Source organism: Aplysia californica, unplaced genomic scaffold (assembly GCF_000002075.1).
Source record: "Aplysia californica isolate F4 #8 unplaced genomic scaffold, AplCal3.0 scaffold00400, whole genome shotgun sequence".
NCBI lineage: Eukaryota > Metazoa > Mollusca > Gastropoda > Aplysiida > Aplysiidae > Aplysia > Aplysia californica.
In genome coordinates, this window is record NW_004797670.1 from 1 (window position 1) to 16,966 (window position 16,966).

At 40.1% G+C, this 16,966-nt stretch overlaps 1 protein-coding gene across 1 annotated transcript; it reads left to right on the forward strand.

Moving 5' to 3' along the window:
- The first annotated feature begins 2,558 nt into the window (after nt 1-2,558).
- On the forward strand, nt 2,559-15,345 carry LOC101861455 (high mobility group protein B1). The gene is made up of 5 exons (XM_005103992.3): nt 2,559-2,663; nt 6,418-6,588; nt 7,840-7,991; nt 10,085-10,253; nt 13,094-15,345. The coding sequence occupies exons 2-5, from the start codon at nt 6,439-6,441 to the stop codon at nt 13,214-13,216; spliced, it is 594 nt and encodes a 197-aa protein (XP_005104049.1). The 5' UTR covers nt 2,559-2,663; nt 6,418-6,438; the 3' UTR covers nt 13,217-15,345.
- Nucleotides 15,346-16,966: the final 1,621 nt, after the last annotated feature.

The window sequence follows — 16,966 nt, forward strand, 5'->3', positions numbered from 1 at the left end:
GCTTTGTTTTACAAGCGGCGCTTCTCCAACTATAACCTGACTTTTTATAACCTCGGAAATGCTGACTGCCACTGCTTCCTGTGGAATGAAAGCCAAAGTAAGCGTGGAAGCTCAGAAATATCCACAGCTGTGTTCGAATGGCTTCAGCACTATGACAGTTGTGGAAAAAAGATAGCATACCTCTTTCGGATGGCTTCCAGGGCAGAACAAAAACACTATCATTCCAACAATGTTGCTACACGCTGTGAACACGCTTCCAAATCTCAAAGAGATCTCCCTGCGGTTCTTTGTGACAAACCACGGCCAAAATGAGGGGGACTCTGTTCATAGCACTATCTCCTCTGCGATGTCTGCAGCTGGGAATGTTTGTGTACCAACAGAGCTGACACCCATATTCAGACTTGCCAGAGCAAAGCAGCCTTACATCGTGATACCACTTGAGTTCTCTGACTTCGGGAATTTCAAGAAACTATCACTCGACCTGCGTGCTCTGGGAGTTCAAAGAGATTCAGAGAATGACCCTATCAACTGGAACAAAATGATGGAGTTCAGAGTTCTGAAGGAGTGCCATACAACAATATTCTTCAAAACCAGCCATATTGAGTCAGAGTACAGAACAATCCAATTGAAGAGACACACAAAGCAAACCACAGAGAGTTTCACTCTCTTCAAACTCAACACAGAACCAACCAAAGTTCTAATGGCTAAGTACAATGACTTAGTGTCGCTCTGCTCTGGCGTAACGCGGCAACGCCTGTGGTAAGACAAGCTGATCACAGGGCTATCTATTTTTCACTCCTCCATTAAATTCTACTGAGATATTCTTGGATACTCAGTGTTACTTACTGATACATCTACATTATGTGAATTTCTGTCGAACATGGTTACAGTTCAAATGAGCAAAAACAGCTCCAAAATATGTCTTTATTTGTTCAAATTGTCTTCTATAAACTGTGAAAATCATTATGAGATCTCATGTTTTTTATGCCATTGTGATTTGCTTTTTTCATTTTGCGTATTATGAAACAAAAATTAGAAACTGTTTTTCCTTCCTGCAATACAAAGGAAATATAATGATACGACACTTGGTGAGATATCCATTGATGATGGGACCGGTGAAGGTATATCTCACGAAGTGACGTATCGTATTTTCTGCCGATTTTCTCACAGGAATGATACAATACTGCCGAAAACACCATGTGGAGTTTAAATGTACCGCTCAAAGAAGCTTTGATCCAAACCGCATAGATTCCAGTCTTCCGGTTTCGACGCCAGAGCAAAAAGAAAAGTGCCCAAAACTTTAAACTTAAACCTCTCTCCCTAGTTTTGCAAATACGAAACTTAGTGAGATGACCGACGAATTATATAATCGCTAAAACGCGCAGCGCAGTCTTAAAACTGCCCCACTATGTTAAGATTGCCACGCAATTATACGATCGTTAAAACGTGCAGCGCAATATGTTAAGACCTGGTAAATTGCGCGGAACACACACACATACACAGATATCATTATCATACGTATGCACATAATAGTAGATCTATGCAGTTCTACATTTACAAATGAATAACAGAGTAGACTATTCAAGCAAAATATTGCTTACACTCTTTCTGACTAAAAAGGACAAAAAATGAGACTCATGTCAATTTCAAAAGGGCCTTAATTATTACAAATAAAATAGATTACAGTGGAATTCAGGACCGAAAAAAAAAGTGTTGACTTTGAGCAAGGTTGACTTTATCCATTGTACGACTCGCCATTGAAAATTGAAGATGACAGCTACAAAATTTCAGTGAGTATAAATCTGAAGTTGTCACCAAAACAAGAGATAATGAGTGAACAGAGTAATTGGAGGTGTGTGCACCACTAGCTCACGCACAATAATATATTATTATCGAAGATTACATTCAACCCCCCCCCCCCCCCCCCCCCCCCCCCCCCTTTCCTTATTACTCTACCAGTTTCTTTGGACTCAGTGACTGAGAAGGCCAAGGCCTACCCGCGCGCGCGAGTCGATGATTATTATGTTTGTAGTTGTAGTGAGCGGTTGCTATAGATCCAGTGCGCATGTTTGCATGCATGCATATATATTATATTATTATAATTGTAGTAATAGTAATACTATTAGTGTGGTTTCAACAACGTCTGAGGACAGTGCACGTTTTTATCTTTTATGGGGTAGATCTAAGTTACTCACGGCAGAAAAAGATTTATTAAATATAGTAAAGATTCAACACAAATTTATCTTACTTTATGAAACGTAGTTTAAAGGTTTTGATAATTTTGTTTGCACGAGCTGGGTTGAAGTTTGAACACGCGATATTGACTCTTGAGTGAGCAACAAGAGGGTTGCGACCGGCTAACAACCGACTTCGAGAGTTGGCGAATGCTGGCGGAAACAAGCGGAGGCGAGGAGACGACGAACGGAGGTATGCGATAGGCTAGGCGCACCATGTGACTGTATTTCTGCAAGTTCATTTGTTGATACATGATGAGCTACGTCATAAAGTTCAGCAATTTTCATTGGCTTCCTGTGACCCGCGAATCCAAAACTAACCAATCAGCACCCCTACAATAAGTCTCACTTGGCCACTACCGACTCCAAACACACTGGCGTGGGGTCGATTGTGGCTTTGTGAATGCTGTGGACTAGCGGATAGGCAAGGTAATGCTGTGTATTGGATTTATGTGATAATATTATTTCTAGATCGAGTAAGTACATGTTTTGGAAGGAGAATATTTTTGTGGTTATGTTCATTAAGTGTGGGATGTTTGTTTTTAGTTTTTTGTTGATTTGCGCTTGCGAACTAAAATTCAAAGTCCGTCGCCCAGGTCTTCAACGAAGGCTGGACGCGCCATGTTTTTCCTATGAGCGGCGACGCCAAAAATGACGTCCGCTCAATTTGCTTTTTTTCAACTCTCCTTATCTCGCTCTTTAGCGAACATGCATACAAGCGATATTATAACGATCTTCTATGGTGTGTTGGTACGAAAATCATGTGTTGGTACTGTTTACACATACACCGGACGAATATTTCACGTAACCCCGAAAGCGAGCTCTACCATTGTGGGCTATGGCAGCCCAAGCTTCCTTGCGTCTGCTGACAGCAGCCAAGGCTGCCGTTACTCCAATGCTAAAGCCTGAGTGCATAGCCTCTAGTACATGGCTGTGAGACAGGGCTCCGAAAACTTTAGCAAACATATTGTTTATGGTGTTTAAAATATATATGGTGTATCAGGACAGCAGTGGAGATGTTGTTCGTTAATTTTTATCGATGATTAGGGATATCTGACATTGGGGAGGTGGGTTTTGAGGTCGTTGTTCGCCGGGTTTTCGAGCCGCCATGTCAGCAGTGTTATGGCTCGGTCAGTGTTGTGGATTCCTTTACCGCAGCCTACCGCTAGGCCTAGGCCAGGCAATGCACAGCGTTCACCCGCGCATTGGTATTGGAGTTGGCTGCCCGCTCGAGTTACGCAGTGGTTTTCCGCAATTCTAAAGAAATCTACACGCATACGTAGATTTAAAATCTACATTTCGATATTGTTTTCAGGTTTTTCATTCCATTTTTTTCTTTACTTGTCTCAGTTGCTCTTTGTTCGAAGCTGCGAATATTCCTTGACCTATTTTCAATATTGAATATTGTTTGTGTGTATTATTTCTTAGAGCTTAGATAAGACAAGATTCTATGTTTGAAGTTTGAAGCCTCTCTTTAGTTTAGTTAATAGATTCTACTTGTTAATTTTTGTGTGATTGTAATCTTGTAACACAGGTATTCTACTTCTATTCTAGTTTTAGATATCTAGATATCTAGATCTATTTCTAGACTAATAGATCTGGATTTCTAGATCTCTAGATATCTAGATCTCTAGACTTGTTGGGTAGACTAGATATCTACTCTACTATCTAGATCTAGAGATTCTAGTGATGCCCACTGCACTTCTTCTATGTATTAGTACTATTAGGCCTAGACGTCTAGGCCCTCTAATTTTAGGCTGGAAGTTAGATCTCTGTAGTAGGGCTGGGTAGGCCTAGGGCTAGGCAAAGGTAATTGATGCAAAAATTATGCCTACAACTTTGATCTAGATTGTAGATTGTATGCCTAATCTTTTAAATTTCATTTTCAAAGCAGGAGTTTAGACTTAGATTAGAAACTAGAATCTAGATCTAATCTAGATCTAGATCTAAAGTTTGGGCTTAGATTAAGTATCGAAGTGGCTATTCGGACTCGAGTCCGAACAGCCGCTGGAGGCTATTATTCGGACTCAACTTACAGTGCGTGTGGGCAATCACCGGTTGTACCGTAAGCGAGGTCGGTCGCGGTCTATACTCGAGTCCGAATAGTCTCCCGTTTGTCTTCTGACCTTATTATGCATGCTACTGGTAGTGGGGTAGGTGGGGCGGGTGGTTGGGGTGGAGGAGGGGGGGGGGCTCAGGGGGTCACCCCCGGACAAAATTTTAATGAATAGATTTACCGATCCGAGATTCTCCATTGAGAGATATTGAAAACGGGAAAATTATGAATTCTTAAGGTTGAGACATAGGCAAAGTGAGTCTGCTGGTCCTGTATTCTTCAATCTTACCCTTTTTTTTTCCATATAGATCTAGATCTAGATCTATATTCCCTCCCATACTCATACCGTTGCCCACTGCCTGGCCCTATTATTATATCTTTTGTAAAGAAAAGACCACAGTTCACATTGGGTCGCCACGGTCGGCGTCCATTAAATGTTGGGCAGATAGTAGAAACCGAGGAAGGCCAAGGTCGAATTGCTTGTCTGCTTCACATTCGGTACACCTAGATCTAGAATCTAGTGATTGTGCACCACAGAATTCTACTCTTTGCGAAGACTGCTGTGTTGTGCACGCGCATTGGATTTGAGTCAGAATAGTCGGACGCGAATTCAGATTCGAGTCCGAATAGCCGTGGGAGCCACGGCCTTTAAGTATTGTTGATATTCTTTTACTTTGCCTCCCGTCTCACACTTACCTACCTGTTGTCCATTTTCTACACAATATTGATGCGCTGAACATGAATATCAACTTTATTTCCATCGTAAACTAGATCTGATAGCTTTTGAAATATATTGTTCTTAGTCTTAATCAAGCTATATCAAACTATGCCTACTGCATAGTAGAGTCTATAATTTGTTCGCTTTGGACTTGGACCAATTGGGGGGGGGGGGGGTTTCAAGGTCCTGCACAGCACAGTTTACTCCCCATTTCTCACGGCTTGTCCATTACTATCTTTTATAGTGTATTATGGTTTCAGGAAGTGATAAATGAAAAGTGTTTTTTGAAAAAATATATGTCAAAATATGATGTTGACAATGGCATGTTAAAGTAGGTGTAAGAATATTTTGCCACCATGGTATTGGCAGTACAAATTCTTCTGGGGCTATGGATTATAAATTCTCTGTAAGAATTGACCAGAGTGTTGCACTCACTCCTTGTAAAAAGAATGTCAAAATCAGACTTGAAGTGTTTTTGCTGCTGAGTTGTCCAAGACCAGGTACGGGACAAATTAATTGCGCTGCAACAGACTAGACTAGAGGGAAAGGAAAATTTTGAGTAGCTACTGAGTAAGCATATTGAAATGGGCTGATTTCTTAGTCTTCAGCTCTGCAGTAGAGAATCTCATGAGAGGAGAGCCCACTCAGACTGTTAAGTCTAAATGAATTGGGTGGAAGAGCTTTTTCTTCCTGTTCCCCTAAAATATGGAATTCTTTCCCAAGATAAATATATCATCAGAAGGAGAGTTTTATCCAACATTATCGCCAGTAAGTTTTGATTGAATGAGAGTGTGTGTGGGTCTGAGAGTTAGAAAGTGAGTTGTGAAATAATCTAGTGACACTCAGGAAGTCACAGGAAAAGAAATAATGGTGTTTTTATGACAACATACACATCGGACCCAACAGGTCACTTTTGGATTCTATTATTTAAAGAACCACAGACACCAGATAGCTACTATGAGCTGTCCGGCCAAGAACAAGTAATTATCTTCCGACTAAGAACACAGCACACAAGACTGAGACAACATAATAATGTTAGTACAGATGTTTTAAACTAGTACAATCACCAAAATGCCAGTGTGGTGAGGCGGACCAAACTGTTGAACACATCCTTCAGCACGGCAAGACACACAGGGCCCTGAGACAGGAAACGTGGCCAACCCCATTGACGCTACAACAGAAGCGATACGGGCCGACAGATGAACTGAGCAGAACGGCCCAATTTGTTACAGATACCAGACTTCAAGTGTGATTCGATTCAGAAGAAGGATTCAGTTGTCTTGTCTTGTGTTCCTACTGACAATGGTGTTTTTATCTTGTGCCTGTTTAAGTTTGTGTTGCCCAATAACTTTATTGAAGAACCCTGATTGATTCCATGTTTTTTTTTGTGTTTTTTTTTAATATTGCAGCTAAAAGCAATTACTGGCACCATGGGAAAGAAAGACGATTCAAAGCCGAGGGGACGTATGTCTTCATACGCCTTCTTTGTTCAAACCTGCCGTGAAGAGCACAAGAAAAAGCACCCGAATGACACTGTGGTCTTCACAGAATTCACCAAAAAGTGTGCTGAAAAGTGGAAGGTACTTTTAGTATTAAGTTCTGTATTGCTATATTATGTTCCTGAGAAATTTCCACGTCTTCTGTTTCCCCATCTATATGTGGGTTTAGTGAACTATATGAGGGATGGATGTGTTTTTAAAAAATTACAGACGAACCTTCCCTGACGGCCACCCCTATAAGATGGCCACCTGTACAAACGGCCACTTTCCATTTCCCCCCTTGCGTTTTTTTCTATATAATTTAACTGAGTAAAACAGGCGCCTGTCGGCCGCGGCCGCGACCACCACATTTTACCACACAACCCCTATCACACCTAACGATAATCCCCGTCTTAGACGGCCACCTTATTGACTCCCATTACGTTTTGTCATAAATTGTGCATTGGCCCCTAGCGTTGTGGACGAGCCCACATTCCGATCACCTGTCGTTAGTATTGTTAGGTAGTCCCTCCATCCGATCATGTTGCGTAGGCCCCTGCCACTGTTGACCAATAGGTAACAATATTTTCAGCTGCTGGTGAGGTAAGCGTGTAACCCCTCATAACCCATAAGCCCCGCCCAGAACTCGTACACAAATCCTAAGTGCGATGAGTGGTCACTGTTTGCCCAGTCTGTAACAAAGTCACCATGGACGTCAACATGAACTTGTGACAGAGGCGTCGGTTGTTCCCACGAGTGGTGGCGACCCGTATGTTTGTTTTACCATAGCACTCGGTCTTCCTTGTCTGGCACAATTCGTTTTATTGTCACCCTTGCACAAAAGAAGCAACAAAAGAAGAAAAACCCAGCGAAAACATCAACAACAACGATAACAATAAAAACAACAAAAACACATTGCGGCTACCTTCGGTTGGGACCTCAGAAAGGAATGGTTTGTTTTCTTCATCTTGATCAGTCCTGCCTAAGACGGCCACCTGTCTTACACGGCCACTTTTCTCATCAGCAATGGGTGGCTTTCTTACTCAGGTTCGACTGCATTGCAAGTGCCAGTGGTAGTATAGAAAAAATATATATCTTGATTTCTAATTCTTATTTATATTATAATTTTTTTGAAGGTGTTCTCTCTCTTTGATACTGGTTTGTAGAGATGGTATAGTCTTCTCCTCCAATTCTTTTTTTTTCTATCCTAATCTGCTTCCTCAAGAAATTTGACTGTTTTCTGTTGACTCTGTTAATCTCCTCTGAGCCATGTTCCGTAATTTCCACTGGTCAACCGATGCTGTATTTACTGAACTTTGGAATGTTAAATGTCACATTCTCTGTTGTCTTCAGGAAATGACTCCTAAAGAGAAGAAGAGGTTCGAAGACATGGCTGAAAGGGACAAAGCTCGCTACGAGAGAGAAATGTCATCCTATGTGCCTGCTGGAGGACAGTCAAAGAAGAGAAAAAGAACAAAGGATCCCAATGCTCCTAAGAGAGCTTTGTAAGTTTTAGAATATCTTTCACTTGTCTGTGCATTAGTATGTTCTGACAAAACTACCATTGTGTGGATAAAATAGCTGTCAACCAGTGCCTAAGAACATTTAAATGAATGTTTTTGAAGGTCTCAGTATGGAAGTCATTCTGTTTTCTAATATTTCTCCTCATGGACTTCCTTATGCTGAAGAATAACTTTGAACTTTCAAGACTGGATTTGCGAATGATAGTGAGAACGAAGCCCGAAAGTCACTTGGAGAGACCTGCTCTAGATCTAACATCAGACGTTTCTTCTGACGTTATTGCCGCCAGTATACTTTGAATAGCTTGCATTTATTCCATATTTAGAAAAGTGTATGAAGGGTTGGGGGGGGGGGGCGGGGGTAACTTGTTATACTCATGATCTTGGCTCGCCCCATAAGTAGAGTGTTTTTTTTTTGGTTTTTTAAAATGTTGGCAGCTATGGGATAACAATTTGCAATGACATTTTCAAGACTGTAGGACTTGGGTCTCAAACTCATGTCTCAATAGGGGCCAGCAGGATGATTTTTTGCAGCTCGTAGGCCTACTTAACATAATTATAATATAGAGTTATTGCAGCCCTCCCTCAAACGAAATGAACTACTATGTAAAAGGCATGGCAATGTCAAATGAAGTTATGTTCAAAAGAATAATTTTTAGAAAGGTTAGCATAGACCTGCATGTTTGCCGACAATCGTCTGAAATCCGACAATCGTGACGCGACCCGCGAGGCGGCCGATGCTATCGCTAGGCCCACCTGTATCAGTCAATGTGCGTAGTGCGAGGCCTGGCCGACTGCCAGCGTCCCCTTTTTCTCCCGTCGGCTTTGTCGGCACTTTCGTTTTCGTGCCGACCGCCGACGCGCGAACCGCCGACTGCCGACGTTTCCGACATAATTGTCGGAACCTGAGTAGAAATGCGAATACGAAAAAAGACGACGACCTAAATTATCTACTTTCAGTTTCGTGCTCGAACGGTCATTTTGAATTTCGCTTTGTTGACAAATTCAATTGTTCAGATCGTGTGGATTCATTCCAGTCCGACTCACTTAGATAATAGAATCTAGATCTAGATCTAGATTTATATAGATCATTATAGACCTCAGTGGAGGATTCATATTCCAATTCTATTTTGTCAAACCCTATCAAAGGTTGTGCTGTAATATTGTTGGTAAAAGGCATTTCATCAGGTGCGTGAATTATTTATTTATTTAGAATCTAGACTCAGCTGAGCCCCTCTGTTCGGAATCGGATGCGGATTTCTAGTCAAGGCCTATTCCTAGATCCTATTCACTTGTTCTTCTAGATCTAGATCTAGATTTATTTAGTTTACTAGATCTAGATCTATATGGAGGATTCATATTCCAATTCTATTGTGTTATTGTATCAAACCCTATTATTATAGATCTAGCAATATGTAGATGTAGGCCATTATATTATGCTCCTTGTAAGCCTTGTTTGTTTTGGAGTGGTTTTTTAATTTTAAAAATGTTTTTCATTTTGGACTTGTGCTGGCCTTTTCACTTGAGGCTCGTTGCAGGTTCTTTTTTGGGGTAGGCCTAGGGGTAGGGTTAGGTCTCTTCTTTGTTGTGTTTGTTGGGGTGGTCGCTCGTTACTCGGAAGTCCTCCTTCCTTATGACACCCACAAAAGCTCTTTTGGGAGGGGGGGGGGGTTGCGCAAAATTTTCAGACAATCTGGTTGAGGCTCACATGAAGGTCTAGTTAGCAACAACCTTCATGTTTTCTCATTGGATTCTTTTGTGACTACATTACCCTGGTAGTAAGCATACACCTATTCTGTAGAAAAGATTAGGTTTAAATTTCATTTCTCCCTTTCAGGTCTGAGCAAGGGGGTTTGGCTACCAGAGGCATGTGAGCTTTTATAGAGAGCAGGTTGCAAGGACAATGAGTATTATTTTGAAAAAGAGCAAGATATGGATGAAACGTTTTTTGGTTTTTTTTTCAAAGAGTGAAAGTATCCTCATATTTTGATCCGAAGCAAATAGAGAACTTTTGTCCATCAACTCGTGTATTGCTTTATGCTGTCCATTAATTGTGCCATTTTGATTGGTCATTGCAGGTCTGCATTTTTCTTCTTCTGTGCTGAAGAGAGACCTGCTGTGCGGGCAGCACATCCTGGTATAGGTGTTGCAGATGTGGCTAAGGAACTTGGCAAGAAATGGGAGGTGTGCCCCAACAAGCCCAAGTTTGAGGAACTGGCTATTGCAGATAAAGCCAGATATGAAAGGGTAAGGTGCTTTAGGGAGTTGTGAAGTGAGATTAGCTTTAGCACGCTTGCCAGCCGTTCAGAATTTTCTGAGACTCCTGGATGTGGCAGTTGGGAATTTGAGAGGACATTCACATATACTACACCAAACCAGTCTCACTTGATTTAATTTTGTTTGTTGTTATATGTTATCTGACATAATAACTTTGGCTCTCCCTCATTTGGTTTTGGAAAAGTTGGCAAGCTTACTTTTAGTGTTTTAAAAATATTTTTGCTTCATAAAGTTTAAACCAGACCTGTAAGTCCTGGGGCAATTACTGAAATTTAGTTCATTTTGATGGACTCCAATTTTTTTCCCTCCCTTGTCTGCAGGTTCTGAACAAAAGTCCCAGACCGACCAAACTTCATAAATTTCCAATTTGACTCCACAATCTAGATCTAGCTGTTATTTCTTTGCTGTGTAAAAGTATCAGAAAACATTGTTTCTAGTCATGATTAATCTCTGAAACACAGTGACCAGTGTGAAAAACAAATTTAAGTGGACATGGCTCGAAGAGACAGCTATGGAGACCTTCTGTTGGATAATAATCAGAAAATCATATTGCCTTGAATATTGTATTATTACTATCATTGCCAGAGGCCCCTTAATGACAAGCTCAGGCCCTAGAGAAAAACAGTCTCTGCTCAACCCAATTCTACTTCTAAAATTTCTTCTGAAAGAGATATTTGTAGCCTCGTGGGCAGTGCCACTGACTGAAGTGTCTTCAGGCCATTCCCAAAGGGGGGACATTTCTCGTTCTAGCATAGTAGAATTGTTAACGGGCTGACTCTTGTCACTCTCATAACTGCCTGATCCACAACAGGGAACTGCTGCTTTTTCTTTACTGATCCTTACTGTCATTTTCCTGTACTTCTTTTGTGTGTTTGTCACTCTCTTGTGACCTATTTCCGGGGTGCCTTGATAGTCGAAGCAGACCTTGTGCTGTTGAAGCTAGAGAGGTGAGCTGTCTGATTCCCTGTAAAGACTACTCTGTTGACACCCACCCTTTGGCACTCGTATGACCTTATGCAGTTGCGAGCGCCGTAAAACCCTCTACTATAAAAAAAAAAGAAGATATTTGTTGAGCAAAATTGTTATGTTGGCCAGCCTTTTCTTCCTTTGTTTGCTGTCAAGGGAGGGATTGGTGTCAAAATGTCATCTCCCGAAAGGTTTATTTCATGACAGAATAGTGCCTTCAAGTCATAGTTGAAGGGAGCAACGAAATGTTTCAGATTTAGGCTTTGCCTTTATGAATCTGGGAATGTGGGTCTTTCCACTTTCGTGATCGTACAGAATGCAATGACTCAAGTAACAGTATCAGTTGAAACATACAATGTCAGGAACAAATGTTTTACTTCTATCACTTTTCCTCCCTTCACTCACTCTCTTCCCCCCGTCTGTTGACAGCCTCTAGGTTCCTTCTGTTTCTAATCGTCTTAGAACTCTACCATGAGTTCTTTGGCAGAAGGGTACCAGAAACACATGTCCGTTTATTTCTCCAATCTTTACTCATCGAATGTCCCACCCCACCACTGTGTCTACTGGCCGTGCAATTGATTTTTCCACATTGAATTACTGAGAGCATTTTGGCATTGGTACTCAATCCCAGTCCGTTGGTGCTGAAATAGTGCTTAATATGTGGCTGAGTTAATAATTCATTTCTCCTTTTCATAATACTTTTAACTTTTCTAAGTTATCTGTAAAACTTGTTCCCACAAAAGTTTGGAATACCCACTATTTTCAATTTGGGAAAACTCGCTGAATATGACAGAAAATAAATTCATAAATAAATCATTGTGGCACAAACATTGAGGACAAGATATAGAATATTTTTACTTATTATGATACTGGCTTGCGAAGTTAACAAACATCCCTAGATTTAGTATTTTTTATATAATGAAGTGAGAAGACGTTGGTCCTCTTGTTGGTCACCAAAGGGAAAGTAGTTTTTCATCTTAACTACTGTTATATTTTGGAAATCTTCATTTCCTGCACTAGGAAAGTGATTAAACTAAAGCTTTGAAAATTATAGTGGTGTCCATTTAACAGCAACCCAGGTAAGAAGAGCAAAATCTGCCTTACAGCATCCTAAGCTTGTGTACAATAATGGAATTTTTTGTTTACAGATAACCCCCTTTTAAATCCACCTTTTCCTGATAGCAACTTTCTTTGCTATGAAGATTAAAAAACTGAACACTGACACTGGTCTTATCATTTGAATGTTTGTGCGTCCTTCTTTGGGGCCGAAACTGCACTACACTGAGTACAGGAACATAGTTCACACTCTCTTGGCAAGATCTACCTTCCTTCGAGAGTTTTGAGGGGGAAAGTATCTGGCGCCGTGCATGATATTACTGCTGATGTTCTCCCTGTCTGACATAACATCACATCTTGTTATTCTTGCTATTGGGACCAGTGGGGGGGATTTCATCTTTGAAGTGTACAAGCCCCATGGCCTGCTTCCCAAGGGGATTACTGTCAGGCAGACACCATTGTATTTCACATTATTTGAAAACTTGCTAAAACCCGGTTTCTTTAATATTTGGTATCAGGGCCGAGCTAATAATCCGTTTTTTTGTTCAGAACCAAGTCTCAGTGAGTTAAATATATCATATAATATATTTTTTTGGTTTTTCACCAAACACCATAGGGTTTTTTTTGGTGGTGAAGAATGTAACGAGGGTTGGCAACACCTTAGTTCCCTTCTTGTACTTCAACATTTTTGATGTTGTCGTATTCTATTTTTTTCATGCCTATTTTGAATACCTAATTTACCAGAATTTTTCCTATTTTTATTTATTGTGCTCTCATCATTTGATCAGGAGATGCAAGTATATCGTGGAGGTGGTGGGGCTAGTGCACTTCCTAGAGCGTCACCCAAGAAGGCAAAGACAGAGGATGATGATGAGGATGATGACGATGATGACGACGATGATGATGAGTAAATGTGTGCCATGTCATTGATGTACATTTTATTCTTACTCCTTGCCCACGTTGGTTATCACTTTAATGCATCCCATTTTTACATAATTTTTGTATATAGTGTCACATTTGTTTTACTTACTCTTTGTTGACTTTTCTCATCGATATTGCTCATCTCTGTCGAAGTGGCCTGTCACTACTGTTCTCCACCATGATATTCCACTGTCAGTGTGGAAAACTTGCTTTTCTAGTTATCAAGGAAATATTAATAGAAGTCTGTTAAGGGAAAAAGGTTATACCCTGGTTGCAAAAGAATGCAGGTGTTTGGGAGTTTTATTTTCCTTGATTTACTACAATTTGTAGAATCGGTTTTTACTTTATGTAAAGTTGCGCATAATCTGTGCATTAAAAAAGTCACCGACCAGGCATGAGTACTGGCGTTGTTTTCTATTGTTGCAGTAAGAGAAGCCTAGTTTTGTTATTTGCTTTCTTTCGCTCGTTAGAAAATTTTGTGAATGTAGAAAGAGCACAAAAAGAAACCTACTTGTTCACGTTTAAAAAAAATTTTTTTGGTGGTTGTCTATTTCCAGTTGGTCATGATGTCTGATAGTTGTTAACTTTCGCCCTGGCAGCATTTATAGCACTTTCTTTCACTTTTATATCAAGCAGATTTATAGGTGTGAAATGGGCAATTATTGGACTCTGCTGAGAGAGTGGTCTGTCAAAAAATGGTTCTGAACTGAAAGTTATGGTTTACTTTTTTTTTGTTTCTAGCAATTTTTGACTTGGTTATTCTTCTGTTCAAAACTTCTAAAGCTCTCCCAGTTTTTGTGATTTTGGTCAAACTGAAAAAAAAGTTCTTTTTTCCCTCTTTAGTGTGTGGCTTACTTATATCAGTTTTTTTCTTCCATTTGAAATTTAGCCCTTACAGCAATTATATTCCATTATTCATAAAGTTTCATCTTCAAATTTTGATTTTTGCAATGCATAAATGGTGATTTTTATGTAATGATTGTCCCTTTGACTTCAATGAACCAAATGAGGCTTTTGAGGTTAGTTTGCCACAGTGCCGGTTTAGTACTCGGGGTTTTGTTTGCTAACTTGTTCACTTTGTTGGACAGTTTTACACACGTTAAGTTTTTCAACTTATAGTCACAGGGAAGTGCAATGCGACCGACAGCTTTCTTGGTATTGTGGCCAATTTTTTGCAACCTGAGCCTTATTTGGTCCATTTTTGCGCATAAATATTTGGGCATCAGTCGTGGGGGAGGGGGTTGAACTTATTTTCAAGTATATGTGTGTGTTGCTAGAGGTTGAATATGGAAGATTGCTTTGCTTGCAGGTGTGTGAAAGGTTTTGATATGGCATCTCTCAATTAAATGTATATGTAGACTTTAGATGTTGTGATGTTACTGACAAATGTTGATCAAGGTAAAAATGCTGCACACTGTAAGCTCAGTGCCCAACAGTGATACATTGTTATTGATTTTTAGTTGTTTGACATTGTTGATGGTAGTAGCCATTTTAAAAAATTCATTTAATCATTGTTTCGCCAGGAACCTTCTTTTAGGGGTTAGTTTGGAGAAGGAGTGGGGGGGAAGGGGAGGGGAACACTGAATTGTCATTTACTACCGTATTTTTATTCTTCCCCTCCTTAGAACACATTGTCCTATTTCAAGTGGCGCAGAATTTTCAACTGCTGTCCCGTTCTCAAGTTAACAATGAGTGATGGGGGGAAAAAAAGGTGAAAATCACACCTTGTGTTTTTTGACATGTCCCTTTTTGAATTTCCGTCAGTCATTGATACAGTGATGTAAGTGGTAGTTTTGATGGCACGGGGCAGTATGATCTCAGTATGTGTAGAGCTGCTCTTTTCCTTTTCCAAATATGGTTTGTGAGACTCCAACAAAGACCTTGAAATTCATGTGAACTTGTATCTTGTGAAAAATTAAGGGATTTTGAAACTGTAATTTCCCGTCATGATCAATTTTGATTTTGATATTTTTTCTGTTGCGGCTTTGCATTCAGACATGTTTGTATCATGTGGAAATCCTCAGTTCATCAACATCACATTCTGTATGCCAACTTTATTTTGAACATTGAAATGTACATGACCAAAATTGTTCTTGGAAATAAAAAAGTTTTAAATTTTTCCCTGATTTCAACTCCTTTCGGCTCTAGGTTGTCTATGTGGTTGTTTTTCGAAACCGTCTGAGATGGTGGTTGGCGGGTGCTCTCATGTGGTTTACTCCTTTCTTATCAAACGTCTATCGGTCTTATCTCCCTGCTTTCTCTTTTGTGTTTGTTACTCTTTCGTAATACCTCTAATCTTCTCGTGGATGGTTGGCGGGCGCTCTGGTGTGGTTTGGTCCTTCTTTGCTTTCAAACATCTGTTGTCCTTAACTCTCCTCCTTTTTTGTTTGTGTTACTCTCTTGTTACACTTCTTATCTTTGGCACCTATATAAACTAATTGTGTTGCAAGTGCCGTAAAACTTTTACCAAAACATCTGATCTTCGGCACTTATGTCATTGTGTTGCAAGTGCTGTAAAACAGGTACTAAAAATTTAAAAAATCTCCTGACTGTTTCAATTTACTTTCTTAAAATGGCTATCCTTATCCTATTCTCAGCATAGCATCACATTTCACCTGATTCTGTGGCTTTTAACTTGTAGTGTGTATGATTCAGCAGCCCACCAGAGCTCCCCAGCTTGGGGCCATGGGGTTAATTCACCCTGAAGCAACTTAAATGATAAAGCTTCTTTCTCATTACACTACACACAGCAAACTATTTCACCTCTTCCCTATTCCACACAGCAGACTATTACACTGATGCACTAAAAGCTCAGCGTTTTTGAGATTTATAATATTCTTTGTTGGAATATGATTATTTTTTCTGTGCCATAGTTTTTGTTCTAGTTCTAGACACGTGTTTGAATTTGTCCGAGTGGGTGATTGGCGGGTGCTCTGATGTGGTTTGCTCCTTCCCTATAAAAAGTCCATCATCTCTATCTCCCCTCCTTCTTTAGCTCTATGTATTTTAATCTTTTTTCATGTCATATTCAATATTCCACCCAGTATAAATATTGATACGAAATGTATTGAACACGCTCCGTAAACTTTTGAGTCATGGGCAGTTGGTGTGTGATTTGCTCCTCCTTTTCTATCAAGCATCTGTGGTTCTGTTCTCTCCTTCTTTTGTAAACCTCTAATCTTCAGCACTTACGTATATGACCTTATTGCACTGCAAGTGCTGTAAAACATACAATACAGAAAATTTTGAGTCCCCATGCACACGACAATTCCTTGGTGTCTGAAAAATTACCAGCTGGCATTTCATTTATGATTTAATATAAGTTCCGCCTCATCTCATGTGGTGAATAATGAAATTTGTGGAGCGGAGCAGTCTTTTTGCATTTAATAAATTAATAGTCAAGCAGTGTACCCAATCATCTATTTTTAGTGTTTATTTTGTTAAAAGATTGCATACTTGAACTTAAACATCAGTATAATAATTGTAAAGTCTAGGCTGAACTTCTACTTCTAAGAGGTATGAAGCACCTCATCATACCTCTTGCGAAACCACTACTCTGCTTCAAATATTACTGCCGCAGAAAGTAGAAATAGGCACTTCAGTGAACGCGCTCACTGTGGCGTCATTTGGCTTCGGAAAGTCCCATAGGGTTTTGTTTCCGGACATGACGTCTCATCGCGACAGTGGGTTCAAACTGCCCATATTTTTGTTTAATTTAGGGGACCAACATTCAAGTCCGA

What these genes read in the sequence shown, in the direction of transcription:
- LOC101861455 (XM_005103992.3), top strand. Translation starts at nt 6,439, where the DNA reads ATGGGAAAGAAAGACGATTCAAAGCCGAGGGGACGTATGTCTTCATAC. An exon ending in AGTGTGCTGAAAAGTGGAAG is followed by an intron (nt 6,589 to 7,839) that starts GTACTTTTAGTA and finishes TGTTGTCTTCAG; the next exon opens with GAAATGACTCCTAAAGAGAA. An exon ending in AATGCTCCTAAGAGAGCTTT is followed by an intron (nt 7,992 to 10,084) that starts GTAAGTTTTAGA and finishes TGGTCATTGCAG; the next exon opens with GTCTGCATTTTTCTTCTTCT.